The sequence below is a fragment of the Corvus kubaryi genome, unplaced genomic scaffold, assembly GCF_017639235.1.
Source record: "Corvus kubaryi isolate FWS band 111438036 unplaced genomic scaffold, C.kubaryi_AGA036_p1.0 37187, whole genome shotgun sequence".
Classification (NCBI taxonomy): domain Eukaryota; kingdom Metazoa; phylum Chordata; class Aves; order Passeriformes; family Corvidae; genus Corvus; species Corvus kubaryi.
The window spans coordinates 1,755,882-1,770,255 of record NW_024581053.1 but is presented as its reverse complement, the minus strand read 5'-3'; the positions used below and the strand labels follow the sequence as shown (position 1 = coordinate 1,770,255).

At 45.9% G+C, this 14,374-nt stretch overlaps 1 protein-coding gene across 1 annotated transcript in view; it reads left to right on the top strand.

Moving 5' to 3' along the window:
- LOC121661689 (protoheme IX farnesyltransferase, mitochondrial) overlaps nucleotides 1–12,210 on the top strand; it is a 102,850-nt gene extending 90,640 nt beyond the window's left edge. Inside the window, exon 7 of the mRNA XM_042022127.1 lies at nucleotides 9,915–12,210. Coding sequence (XP_041878061.1) covers nucleotides 9,915–10,357 — 443 coding nt within the window. The 3' untranslated portion in view covers nucleotides 10,358–12,210. The remainder of the gene's footprint in view (nucleotides 1–9,914) is intronic.
- Nucleotides 12,211–14,374: the final 2,164 nt, after the last annotated feature.

The following is a 14,374-nucleotide window of genomic DNA, read 5'->3' as shown; positions in this document are numbered from 1 at the left end:
GTGGGACTACTTGTTTCTGAAGAGATTTGTTTATCTAGTAAATCAAGACACCTTCAAATTGTTTTACAAAGGAAGGACTAGCAGGAAAATAATGGCATTCACTTAAAACCTTAAGTGATAGCAGAGAGACAGGAAGAGAGGTCAAACTCCTCTGTGCCAGATCTTCCTCCTGTATGGGATCCACACGCAGGAGAGCTCCTGGCTCTGCCACGATGCTGCTGAGCTTGTGCACAGGGATCCTTAGGAAGAAACAGAGCTGTTTATTTTGGTGTGTAAGAGGCACAGTGTATATATGCTTTAAATTACCCTCACACTGCTGTTCTCTCTCCCCAGACTAATATCCATTTAAACTTGTTATTTCTAGTTAACAGGAAAACTGAGTCTGGAGTAAATGTCTTCAAATGCCACAGCCTCTTTTTTTTGCCTTACACATTTTCATAGAATCCTAGAATGGTTAGGGACCTTATAGATTATCTTGTTCCAACCCCCTGCCGTGGGCAGGGGCACCTTCCATTAGACCAGGTTGCTCCAAGCCCCATCCAGCCTGGCCTTGGACACTTTCAGGGATGGGGCAGCCACAGCTTCTCTGGGCACCCTGTGCCAGGGCCTCACCACCCTCACAGGGAAGAATTTGTTCCTAATACCAAATCTAAATTTCCCCTCTTACAGTTTGAACCCATTCCCTCTTGTCCTGTCGCTACAGTTCCTGATGCAGAGTCATTCTCAGACGTCTTTGTAGCCCCTTCAGGTCCCGGAAGGTGCTGTGAGGTCTCCACACAACCTTCTCTTCTCCAGGGTGAACAGCCCCAATTCTCTCAGCCTGTCCCCATTGGGAAGATGCTTCAGTCTCTTTATCAACTTTGAGGACTCCTTTGGACTTGCTCCAACAGTCCCATTTCCTTCTTATGTTGGGGGCCCAAGAACTTTTGTACTTCTTCCACTGACCATGCTCTGCTCAGGTGCTGAAGGCTGGATCCTGGCGGCAAGCAGGATCAGTGTCGCGGGGCAGAGCAATTTGGTGCCACGGAGTTCATACAAACCACCCAGTGAGATGGAAGTGACAAGCAGGGCTCCTCAACCTAATGTGCTTATCAGCTAAAGGGATTTATTCTGAATAGGTGGTGGTGGCAGAGCAGATAAGGGCCCTGACAGTGCAGCAGACATTGCAGAGCCGTGGTGGCCCAGGAGCCATAGGTATTACTGCACCAAAGAATGTTTATCTCAAGAGACTGTTTACTTTATCTCAGATGCTCCACTCCTGGTCTCATTTCCCTGAAAGACATCTTGTACTGATTTTCATTCATTTTCAGAAATTTAAATAATTCCTGGGGCTATGGAATTTATAGACTCGGTATCAATTGTAATCATGTGGAGGCTGATTTTTAAATTGCCTTTACTTTGTAATTCAAATTGTGTTGTATGGTAGACATTAATTATGTCAGCCAGCATCTATTTACAAAAGGGGATTTAAAAACGGGCAGTTCTTATCAGCTAGTGACATTTGGCAGATGGATGGTTTCAGTAACAAAAAAAAGGAGAATAGGATAGAGGGGGGGCCTGTGCCCAACCTGTCATGGCTGGAGTCTCTCATACCTTCCCTGGTGTAGCACTTGTCTGCCAGTAGGAGGGAGAGCAAAACAACAACTTAATTGTATGCAAAATAAGCTTGGAGGTCTTTGTGTCTCTTCCAGTTAAGCACTTGGAGCTTTCAAAGCCCCTTGATGTGGGAGCAGGTCTGGGAGCCAGCCGCCAGAGCAGGGCAACTCCAGCGTCCTGCTGCCGGAGCAGAGGACGCTCCTGCTATAAACTCCCACTGGTAAACTCAGCTTTTCAGGGTTTCACTTCCCAGATGAAAGGGCAGAATTTGTGGTCTGTTCCAGAGGAAACGGAGATATTCATGTCACTGACATATGAGACTTGAAGCTGGGGGCCCAGGAGTATGCTTTGTGGGGGTAAAAGCTGTAAAAAATGAGGTAGAGGGACAATACTAGTGAGCAGCTGGTCTGAATTTAGGACAAAAGCCAGTGGGCTATTTTTTTCTTCCTTTCCATCTTCATAAGAGACAAAAGAAATGGCAGTTCGACTGCTGGGGCACCTGGGGTTCACAGGCAGCGTGCCCTTTGCCTGGTTTTCTACCCTGTGTGTGGCTGATGGGGCAGCCCCATGCCCCTGGGTGTGAAACACAACACCCACAGAGAAATCAGGACAGGGGGGTCTGCAGGAGGGGCTCCCACCCTTGGGCTAGTGGGAGCCCTGCCAGAGCCTGGACGAGGTGGCTGACGAGGAGCCCCTGCATGGCTCTGCAGGTTTGCAATCCTCTGCTGAGTCTGGTCCTTTGGTAAATACTTCCTAAACATATTTGCAGAAGAGTGTATTTTCATCTTACTCAACAGGCTCTTCTTTTATGGCATCTGTTGCTGGGGTTAGCTAAGGTGAGTTATGTATGGCGTTGTTGTTTTCTCAGCCTTGCCTGTGTAATGAAAGGTGTTTCCCTGTGAGGCTTTTGGCTGCAGTAATCTGTTGTGTGTCACACAAGAAGTGCGCATGCCTGTGTGTATCCATACACCCACAGCTTTTCTCCATGTGGCGAGCGTACCTGAGGACATCTGGCTTCCTTCTGTTAAAGGCAGAACCAGGAACACTCTCTCGAGGTGAAAAACTCCACAGCCAACTTCATTTCCTATTCCTGGTGGACACTGAGGATCCTTTTGTTTTGCAGACAAGCCAAACACATGGCCAACATCCCCTTCCCTTTCAGTGCTGTCGCAGAGGAGTCTATTGCAGCCCTTAGACGCTCCTGTTCCACAGGCCTTCTGTGCCACCCTTCAAAAGAAGCAGCTATTGAAACCCCTGACCATGAAGCTTTTGAGTTTTCCAGTGTTTTCCTCCTCGCCCTTGGTTTCCATGACGGTGTAACCTTGGAGGGGCACAGTGCGGGCTGGCCTGTGCATCCCACGCTGACAGCCGGGACCATTGTCCCAGCCCAGGGACCTTGTGCAGAGCTTTAGAAGTGATACTTTCCCTTTTTCCCCTCAAGGCTGCTTTGCTGCTCCTGCGGCATGCAGCAGAAGCAGTAGCATCTGCTTTTGTTTGCCAGTGGAAGCAGAAGTGCTGGTTGTTGTCTTGCTGTGGTGCTGATGCGGGCAAAGTAGACGGGAATTGCATCAGTTTGGTTTAGGTTAGTGTCTAGGTAATTCCCAAATGTCTTTGTGTTTGAGAAGGCTTCATAATTGCAAATTAGGATGTAAATTTTGACGAGCTAATCCTGTTCTTAATCCTAAAGACAGTGGGAAGAATTAAGTAGCTGGTAACATTTCTCCTCAGGAGGGATGGTATCAGGACAGTATCTTGAACGATTGTAACCGGAGGTCAGTTGATTTAACAATCAGTTTCCATCACTGAAACAAACTGAAGCACAGGCAGTAATGATTGTACCTTCCAGCTCTCCTTCACAAACAGAAAATGCAACCAAGAGCTGAACAAACCAGTCCTTATGGATCAGGACACCACTGTGAATCTTTGTACCAATACCCCCAAATAATCCTTAAAGATTACATTGAACCTGAACTAGGCTTTGACAAAATTTTAAAATCTTTCTTTCTTTACCCCCATAATTGCTCACAGAAATCTCCAGGGAAGACTACTGTGTTAAACTTGTGAATGAACACAAAATAAAAGACAGAAAATAAAAGTTTTGGACAGGTATCCTCTGCATTTTTTGCGAATATGTAAATCCTGTAAAACTCATACAGGACTGTGGTGAAAAGTTTGGGACTGGTTATGTTAAAATTTCTTGTGGAAAAGGCAGCCTGAGACAGCACGATTGTTCACAAGCAGGTGGATACAGCTGGACCAAGTCAAATCTCTGATCTCTAATCTACCTTGTCTGGATTAAAGAGGAGTAATTTGTTCAACATCTTTTAAGGGAAGAGAGCCAGTTGTGCGCTATCAAGTAAAACGGTGTGTGGCTGTTTCCTGACTACGATCCATTAAGAGGCTGAGCTTACACTGCCAAAGCCTTCCCCTCCTTACAGCAGCCAAACTCGTACCCGTTTCCTAGAGACAAAAGGCCAGTGCTTTTCTCTCATAAGTCAGAGCTACCAATGTCTGGAAATAATTTTAAAATTCTTTCACATTATTCAAGGCAGAAGACTTACTAAAATTGTGCTTTAAGCAAAACAACATTCTTAGGTTGCCAAGGCAGTAAACACCAGCTTTGGGAAATGCAGTTAAGATTTCAGCATCTGTTTTGGAGCTGATATTTAACTATTCCATGTTTATTTTAATGGCTGGTTGGCCACTTCCCAGTTATACATGCAGCACAAGCAAAGACAGAAGGAGCGAGTCTGTTCTTGAACTGATGCTACAGGTTAGCTCCCATTCCTTATTGTTTTTGTTTTATTGATTAGGTGAATAGGTGTTTGTCCTGCCCGGAACCTGAACGTGATCTGAGAGGTTTGCAGAACTCTGTGCAGTGGGAAAGCACTGTGTGTTCTTTACAGAACAATGAGAAGGGCAAGAGGGGAGCACACATTGTTCCTCTGCAGTGTGTTTTCAGGAACACGGTGTTGATACAGCAGTCCCTGTAGAAAATCTGGGACATGTTTGTCCTGACTTGTGTGGACAGGCCCATGTTCACCTGCCTGCCCAGGCTAGTCGGACTCTAGCTGACCCTGCTCCTGAGGCAGGAGCTTCCACCAACACACACTGTGCTCCAGCCTGTGCCCTCCTGTAGCTCAAGTCCTTTTCTTCCCTGGAGAAATTTGTCTTCAGAAATTTTTTTGAGAGTTTCAATTGGACCATCCCAAACTGTTGTGTCTCACTTAAGGCAGACAGCTGAAATAATTATCTGTGGGTGAAACCATCACAGTGGCTCCATGTGCCAACTGAACAGGTATAAAGCTCTTTGATGATGAAAGGTATTGCCAGCATGAAAGAGGCATATTTCAGATCATTACTTAAGAGAGTGGCATCCTCAGCATGAGACAGTCAGGCAGAATTCAAACATTATTTCTGCCCTTTAGTGGTTAAGAAGGTAGGTTTGCAGTCCTCAGGTTGCTTGGTTTGCTCAGAAAGAGTTATGCTGGCACTGATAACTCAGCAGCTGCATGTACTTACTCTTTCTTGAATAGATGTTGTATGGACTTGAACACTATCCTTTGTGGGACGTGAGAAGTTTGAGGAATTGACATCTGCATCTGGAGCTTTTCATTGCTGTGGCACTGATGTTAGTGTGAGCCCAGGGTGGGCAGGACAAGGAGCTGTTGCTGCCTGAATGCTCTGCTCTCCTCTCCTCTCCAGATGTTAACCAGTGGTCAGAGCTCATGGTCTGCAAGGACTTACACCCTAAAAACCATTTTCCAGCCTCCTGCTCTTGGGGGCTCTTCCTACCCAAGGATTTCATCTGGCTCTTGCACTGACATTGCTCTCTCACCTGAGATTTAGACCATTCAGCAAATGAGATCTTCATAAATTGCTCTAGAAGGAGCAAACCATGACATTTTAATCAAGATTTCTAAAAAGCCACATGGCCTTCTTGACACTTTAAAGAGCAGAACTTCAGAGGGGTGTGCTTCTTGCTCTTGTAATTCTGAAAATTAGACTGTCAGCTGCTGTAGTTTGCAAACACAAAGTTACTAGCTGCTTTTGGAAGTCTCATCTCACAATTATTTCCAAGTCTTACCCAAGTTTATTGAACTGTCAGACATCCAAGCAGTTGCTGAATGACTGTGGAATTTAGTGTCCTGTTTGTTTTAGGAAAAATGCAATTTATAAAGCTTCAGTATTTCACTAGATAAAAATATATTTACAGAAAAAAGGAACCATTTTCTACCTTCTTCAATGCCAGTTGACATTTTTGCTTTATCTTAGATGTTAAAATAAAATAAAAATCTCAGCTTGTTCTTGTTTATTAAAAAGGAGGTCTATTTCTATTTAAATAAATCACGAAGAAGAATTTAAGAAAAGAAATAATAGCTTAACCTTAAAATTCGTGAGGAATGATAAAACCTGTTATCTTGAGCTCCGTGGGTGCTTTAGGACCTACCTGGTTCTCTGCAGTCCTGGAACTTTTGAGATTATTTAAGACAGTGAAAAGAGATGAAAGAATAGGAACTCAGGAAGAAAATATTTTATTCCTATTTTGCATACATGAGTGGAAGAGTTCGGGAGACCTGGGCCCTGTTTTCCTTAGTTGACTTCATTTTCTCCAAAATCAAACAGGACTGATCTGACAAGTTACTGGGATTTCTAAGTGTCTGCTGGATCTGTCCCAGGCTCTCACACTTGGAGAGAAGAATTGGTCATAAACAGGCTCCATTGCAGCAATTAAAAATTTGGCCAAAAAGGCCTAGGAGTTTGGGATACCCATGAGCCAGCCAGGTACTTGTGGTCCTGCAATTTATGAACTATTGCAAAAAGCAGAGAGATGGGAGTTCCTGTCAATCTGCCTGTTCTCAGATTTCCACAAGCTGTGGAGGAGCCAAGAGACCCCAAGGTGCTGGATGTCCCTCGGTGTCCCTGGGTGTCCCTTGGGTGCTGGCTGTCTCACACTGCCCAAGCAATGACTCTGTTCCGACAACCAGCTTTGCTTTTGTGAACCCTGCACCAGGTCCACATGTTCCAGTTGGGAACAACCTCGTCTGATGTTCACTTAATTATAAACTCTGTAGAGAAAAGGGAGATTTGCAGTGATTTAGCTGAGTTCCCAAACTGTTGGGAACGGCACAGCGGCCATAGAGTAGACTCAGCTCTGTTTGGAAACAGATTTGTCTCCAGAGTTCATCTCGCTGTAATATTGCTTAAAAACACTGCTGACTTAATTATGGCATAGTTAACATTCATCTAGTAATTAATGAGTATTACAATGTCTCCTCTGGGCTTGACAGGATTCCTACTGTGAGCTCATTTGATGCTGAACTGTACTATACTATGTGCCGTGCTTTGCAAGTCATCAGTCTTATGTGACACTTAAAATTCTCTGACAACCCGACAATCTCCGCCTGGGCCAAGGAAATTACAGGATGTCCCAGCACATGGGAACCTAACAAAAAGATTGGGTCAGTTAAAGTCCTCATAATGGGCTATTAAATAGTTTCACTGTTCAGCTTCTCTGTAAAATTTCAATTATCTCAATGGTTGTAATGTAATCAAAGTAATTAAATTCCAAAGGCTTGCATGTAAAAACCAGAGCTTTGTAAATGGGAATCCAGCCTCAAGTATTTTAGTTGGTCTGTTTGTGTTTAAAAGTTTCTCCAGATGACTTTTTTTTAATGGTGTCATAGTAAGGGAACTGTTAAGGGGCTTTGTGTGTTTGAGGTTTAGGGTGTGTTTTGAGCTTGGCTGCACACAACATTTGGACAACTGAATAAGCAAAACCTGTGTTAGAGCCGAAACACAGGGATGCGGACACAGGTCTGGAGCTGTGGGAAGCAGGGACAGGCTCTGCTCCACGTCTTAGGCCCTGGCTTCATCTGCTTAGGTGTCCTCAGCTGATGGATAATTGTAGCTTACCTTTACCTGAATTCTGACAATGACAAGCTAGTGTCTCTAAAGCACTTCAGATGTGATACTTGAAAAATACTGCTCTCTTAGGTGCAGCACATTTAGGATCTTGCCTCCGTTAATGTGTTTTACAAGGATAGGAAAAAGCTAAAGAGTGACTTATGACAAGAACGTTTCCCCATTGTTTCTCCTGGTGTGGGGAGAACTGCTCCTTCAGTATGTTTAATTCTGGTTTATTTCAGCAGAGCTGCTCCCTCAGGTTTCAGCAGAACTGAAACAAATACTGTTCTGTTAGGACCAAAAGGACTTTTCTGGCCATGATATTCTGAAATGATTGGTAATTTTGGGGTACATCATTTTCAACTGTCTTAAAAGGTTCCAATTGAGAAAAGGTGCTAATACCCGCATCCAAAAAATCAACTTTAGAAGGACTGAATAGCTGGATTTGAAGCATTTTGGGCCATAGACCAGGAAATTGAGTGACCTAATTTGTGGCCTTCCAGTACCAGGAGGGGCCTAAAAGAAACATGGAGAGAGACTATTTACAAGGGTCTGGAGTCACAAGGGGGAATGGCTTCACACTGACAGAGAGCAGGTTTAGATTAGATGTGAGGAAGAAATCCTTCCCTGTGAGGGTGGTGAGGCCCTGGCACAGGGTGCCCAGAGCAGCTGTGGCTGCCCCATCCCTGGAAGTGTCCAAGGCCAGGCTGGACAGAGCTTGAAGCAACCCGGTCTAATAGAAGGTGCCCCTGCTCATGGCAGGGAATGAAATGAGATGATCTACAAGGTCCCTTCCGAACCATTCTGTGATTCCATGAAATCACCTGGAATCCATGGCAGACAATGTTGTTCTGAAAGCTGCACACCTAAGGTAAGTGTGTCTATCTCTCTACTTCAGGTAATCAAGTTCGAGAGGTGCACACTCACCTCAGGGAGTATTTGTTACTCATCCAAAAAAGCAATGAGATGGGTCTTTTGCACCACTACTGGATTTATAAGCCACTGGGAACCTGCGTGAAGTCTAATGGAGAGTTCCTTCACTGGTGATAAGATACAGGAAAAAAGGCAATTTGGCAAACTGAGATTATTATTAGTTGCGTGACAGCACCAGTGGGAGTTGTGCTGTTAGAGACAACAACTGGGCATGCACAGCTTCAAGGAATAGATGGAGAGGAGATCTGAACCATGAAGCTGTTCAGAGGACACAGTGATTTGGGCTTTTTCAGAGTTGCTGGGGAAGAATTGAGTGTTTGGGGAAGAATTTAAATACCTTAACCTGTTTGCAGATGAGTGTTGCTGTTTCTCTCAGGTCATTAAGAAAATGCTGGATGCGTGGCTCCAGTTGGAGAAGAAGTTTCCATAGAGAATGAGCTCATGGAGGCAGGGAGATACAAAGAAAGCGTTAATGTGAGAGCAGAGGGTTTGGGAACTGGGGAAACAAAAGGAAAACCCAGGAATGCTCATAACATTGCAACAGCCTTGGGGGATTTTTTTGTGTCTTCAGATAAAATTAGTTTAGGGAGTTTGGTCTGAGGGCCTCCTGGAGGTTCACTGAAATTAGCACATGAGCTGCTTCTGCTTCAGTAAACGCTGTAATGTGTCCCAGGAAGAGCTGTAGAAATGTGGTGCTTCCATAGCTCCTTTTTGAGTGTAAAAGGAGTTAATTGGTGTGAATAGAGTTACTTGATCAAACTGATTAGAAGTTTCTTTGGTTTGAAGGAGTAAGTTCTCCATCTCCTGTTAGTACATTAACAGCTTCTGCTGGTTCTGTCCCCTGCCCAGGTCCATGATGGAGCTTGTCCCATACTGGGAGCAGTTCCCTCCCTCCCTCATGCAATGGGCAGACAGAGGGCTTGGCCTTGCTTCAGCCTACCAGGGTGTGGTGTTTCCCCAGGTCTCAGGAGCAGCAGCTTGTCCTTCTTTTCCTCTGTCACTGAGCCAGGCTCCCTGTGTCTGGTTGATGTGACACTGCTCTGCCCACTGGCTTTTTTTCTTCTCTGGACACACCAAATCAGGAACCTGAGAGTAGAATCTAGAGGCTCCCAGGAAAACAGTCTCTTGTCCAATTTTGCTTCATTTCCACCAATCTTCCCTCAGATAGAGACAGTTGGTGCAGGAACCAATTAGCAGTAGCTCATTAGAAGGAAGCGACTTGCCGAAATGCTTTTCAAATTAAGTGCTCCAAAACCAGGCAAACCACCGTGCTCCAACCCCATGTGAATGCTATGAAAACCAGAGGTTCCTTATCTTACAGGGCTGCCCTATCCCTGTACAGAGCAGTGTCACCAGTGTGCGGTGTCACTGGTGTCACAGGTGGGTAGCACTGCCCGCCTGCAAACAGGGTGTGACAGCTGAGGTCTGTGTGTGCCACTTCCTGCAGGGACCCTCTAACACTCTCTCTCCCCCTGCAGGTGCATTACTGTTAGGAGGGATCCTCTATTCCTGGCAGTTCCCTCACTTCAATGCCCTGAGCTGGGGTCTGCGGGAAGATTACTCCCGAGGAGGATACTGTATGATGTCTGTCACTCACCCGGGGCTGTGCAGGCGGGTGGCTCTGCGTCACTGCTTGGCCTTAATTGGACTCTCAACGGTGGCTCCTGTCCTCGACATCACCACGTGGACTTTCCCCATCATTTCGCTCCCTATCAACCTCTACATCTCCTACCTCGGCTTTCGGTTCTACAGGGACGCCGACCGCAGCAGCTCCAGGAAGCTCTTCTTCTGCAGTCTGTGGCACTTGCCAATGCTGCTGCTTGTCATGTTCACCTGCAAGAAATCGCTCCTGGAGAAGGAAGACAAAGGTGACCTACAGGGGAGAAGTCGTGAGAGGGCTATGGAAATTAGATTGCCTTAAATGTCAATACCTGTCATCCTTGTGACACATCAGGTAGTATATTTTAGTAATTGCAAGGGGGGATCCTTTGGGAATCTGTTCTAAGAGGAATCATTTGTGCTTAGCGACCACTTCATGCGATAATTTTCTATTTTCTTTTGACAGGGAATAGTCAGGAGACCTTAAAACATTCAGGGCCTTAGGCCCCTTAACTCATCACAGATTATGATTTAGCCTATGCCAGGAGCACATCATTTTGGGATGGCCTTCCAAAGTCCCCATGAGTCACAGCCTCTTTTCTCACGAGTAGTTGAGGTAGTTAAGTTAGGAAGTCGCATGCGCACACGTGCCGCTGTCAGCCCTGGCAGCCTTGGTGAAGCCATCAGGAAGTGACCAATGAATGATTTCTCACCCTTCTCCCCAAGCACGCCTTCCTTTAATTTAAACTTTGGGCACATGAAAGGGTGAACTCTTCTTCTCTCAATCTGTGCTGTACCTGTACTGGTATTACACCAAAGCCTTCCGTTTTAGGGGCTTTTTTCAATCAGCTGCTCTTCCCAAGGTTCCCATTCACCTCAGTAGATTTTTAGCTCTCATACACCTGGCACAGTGCTAAAGGAGCGAAGAAAACTCTCAGCACAACACACACAAGCATTTAAACAGCTCTCCTGTAGTGTATCCCTTGGACACACTGAGCCATTCTACTGTATTTCCGTCACAGGGAACTTCTGACTCCCAAGTGATTTTACGTCATTAGTGTTTGAGCCCTGTGTGTCAGATCTTCAGCTGGTAAAAATCACCATTATTGTTTATGGCAGAGAGGCTGTGAATTGTGGAGGAGGTGAGAAGCATATGCCAGAGTCAGGTGGTTGTAAGGCTTTTCCATGTTAATGTGTCTTGTGCCAGCCCATTCAGTCTCAGCATCCTTAGACAAGCTCTGGACTGGCATCAAAAGCTTGAGCTATGTTTAATGTCACAGTGTGAGTGGTGGCTCAGAAAGGCTTCACCTTGGGGGTGATTAATAGGTAAGGAAACACATTTTACAGAAAAAGAGCTGGGGATTTTAATCTAACATAATGTTCACTTGCTGATGCAGCCAGTGTCTCTCCAAAGCAATTATTGTGGATGGTCTCCTGAGGAAAGTGCATTATCCCTGTTAACTGATATGCTGAAGAACATTTCTGGTCACAGTCTAACATGCTTGTGATCCTGCTGCTCAGCTGTGGCTCGCCCTCATCCTGCCTGGAGCTGGCTGTGACCTGCTGGGGTGCTCCCAAACACAGCAGCATCGGGGGCAGAGACAGCGATAGTTTATTGTGGTAGTGCCTATTATGACTTGATGTGTTTTCATGCCAAGAAAACATATCAAGTCAAAATTTCTTTCCCATGTGGAGAGGGACTGGGCAGCAGGATGAGCACTGATCCAAAGATACAGCAATACCTGAAAAGGAAGACACTGTCTTGAGCTTGATCTCAAATAAAGCCCTTCAGGAAACGTCACAAATCTGCCACCAGAGGTGTATCACACTGACATAAAACCTTCCCTGGCTGCTCTCATGATCCAAGCCTGGCTCCTGGTCTCAGTTATGCTGGTGTAAATCAGGAGTGACACGGTTTAACCTCTGTTTTCTGGCAGAGGTGCTCGCAGGAGCAGGGCCACCTGTTTCCATGGCTCTTAAATGATTGGCTGCAAGATTTGGTGACATGAGTGATTGCAGGTGACAAGATGGAGCTCCCTCACTGACAGACTCCACTGTGCTCAAGTTACTGTGGGCGACACTTTGTGGAACTGTATAGAAACTGTGCAACTCCTGAATTTGTTTTAAAAATGCATCCAGTCTTCTCTGCAATAAAGTGCATACTGTCCAAAAAGAGATGAGTGCTCCAAATCTGTTTTAAACTATTCACTTCTTGTTGAAACTCTGGTCGGGTTCAGTTAATTGCAAAAGTATTTGATAGTTTTGGGGCACTTCTCACAGCAACAATGTTTTTGACCACTGCAAGAGCAAGGACAGCTTGTGAAATGCTGATTTATTGTGCAAGCAGCACACTGAAAATAAATTGCGTGTGAGTGGAAAGGGCTTGTGCGAAACCAAAGAATTTGGTCAACCTTTAGGTGGGAGATGAACCTGAAAAGAGCAGATGGCTCATAAAAAACCACAGATTTTCCTCCCAGAGGCAGAAAGTGGTGCTGACGCAGGAGGGTTGTGGGTTTCTCCTAAGTCATTATGGAGCCAGGCTTCAGATGGCCTGCAATTCCTGGGTGCTGCTGAGGAATTCCATTCTGATTAAAGGTCTCAAGGACATGCCTGTGGTTGTGTCCTGAAGAGAGTCAGCTTCATTTCTTGGGCCAAAATGTGTAGCATTCACGGGGTTTAGGGCTGGATGGGAGCTTTGTAATCATCACTGAATGTCTGCAAAATGCAGGTCACTGGGTCGCACCATTATTTCCACACCCAGTGGGTCTGCCCTTGAGGGAAAGCATGGCTTTAGAATCAGTGGATCTGGGATTTAAATGTAAGATTATACCTTATTTAAATTTCTTATTTAAAAAGAAATGCTTTCTTTACCTAGAAAGTGTTCTCTGCTCTGCTGCACGTTGGCCATGTGTCAGGTGTGGATGAAACCATCTGCTGCCATTTTACTGCCTTTAGGAGATTTTGCTGTTGCATGTGCTTTGAAAATAGACATCTTCCCAAACTGAAGACTTGGTGGCAGACGGATATTGGAGTAGGTGCTCTCAGGTCTGTTTTTCAATATTGCTGGTGCCACTATGGAAAATTAAAAATCCTGAACTGTCTGCCGTCACCCAAGGATGTTTGTGGTCCCTGTGACCCTCCAGGGGGTACTAATGCCAGCCATCCCCCCCTCCAGCACTGCTGTTACTGCTGCAGGGAAAGAGGCAGGTGAGGTGCATGAGGTGCCTTGTTGGGATGGATTTGCACAGGAGATAAACCCGGGCTTTCTGCATCTCTGTGCTGGGCTGTGCAAACATCAGGCTTTGAGGGCTCCTTGAACCTGGAACAGCAGTTCCTGCATGGAATTGCAATGTTGTTTTTTCCTTATCCCATTTGGATAACTTGAATATGGTTGTTCATCACTCTTTATCCTGGTTACTCAGGAACTCCCCATGAACTGGCCCTGCAGAATCACAGAATGGTTTGGGTTGAAAGGAGCCTTAAAGACCACATTGTTCCAACCCCCGGCCATGGAATACCTGCTCTTTATGTGGTAGTGAAAAAAACAGCAGTGTTGTGCTGTGTCCCTCCTAGCCCTAGGTCTGCTGGTAGCTGAGAGGGTCCCATCTCGGTGTTGCTGTCACAGGAGGCAGCTCTGCACCACCAGAAGCCTGGACTGAAGCTCATGGAGAAATCTGAACCAGCGACTCAAGATGATGAAGCCAGGTTTTGTCTATTTGGACTTGAAACCTTTTGTGTGGTTTTGTGGATGAAACAATAGCCCTAAGGCTCAGGGAATCTTCATTCTTTCCAGATCTCTGTAGAAGAAATGCACCAGCTGTTAAATAGGGATGGAAATACTTCTTGTTGGAGGAGGGAACAGCTCATGTCTCTGTCAGCCCATGCCCATTGTTCTGAACAGCCTGGCAGGGTGAGTGCTGGGTAAGGCTTTGGAGAGTTGCAGGGGGACTGGGGTCTCCCCTCCTCTCTCCTTTGCCCTGACATTCAGCAGATCACGGAGCACACCACTCGCAGGGTGGTGTGGGGAACTGGGCTACATGACTGGGAGTTGCCCTGAGCTCTCAGGTTCACAAGGAGCCCCAGGTCTTGTATAAACTGTGTGTGGTACCCGAGCAGGGCAAGCATCCTGGTACCCCTGCCAGGGAGGCATGCCAGCACAGCAGGCAGTTGGTGGAACAAAGTGCTCTGCTCTTTGTTCCAGCATGAGTGAGGAAACCCAATCCCTGGGCTCACAGCGTTTTCCTTCTCATTTCCCCCAATGGGCTTTTTTTTTCACATTTCCTGGATCAATCTCTGATATAATCTGCCCCAGCAGAGTCACACATTCACACTCTCCTGG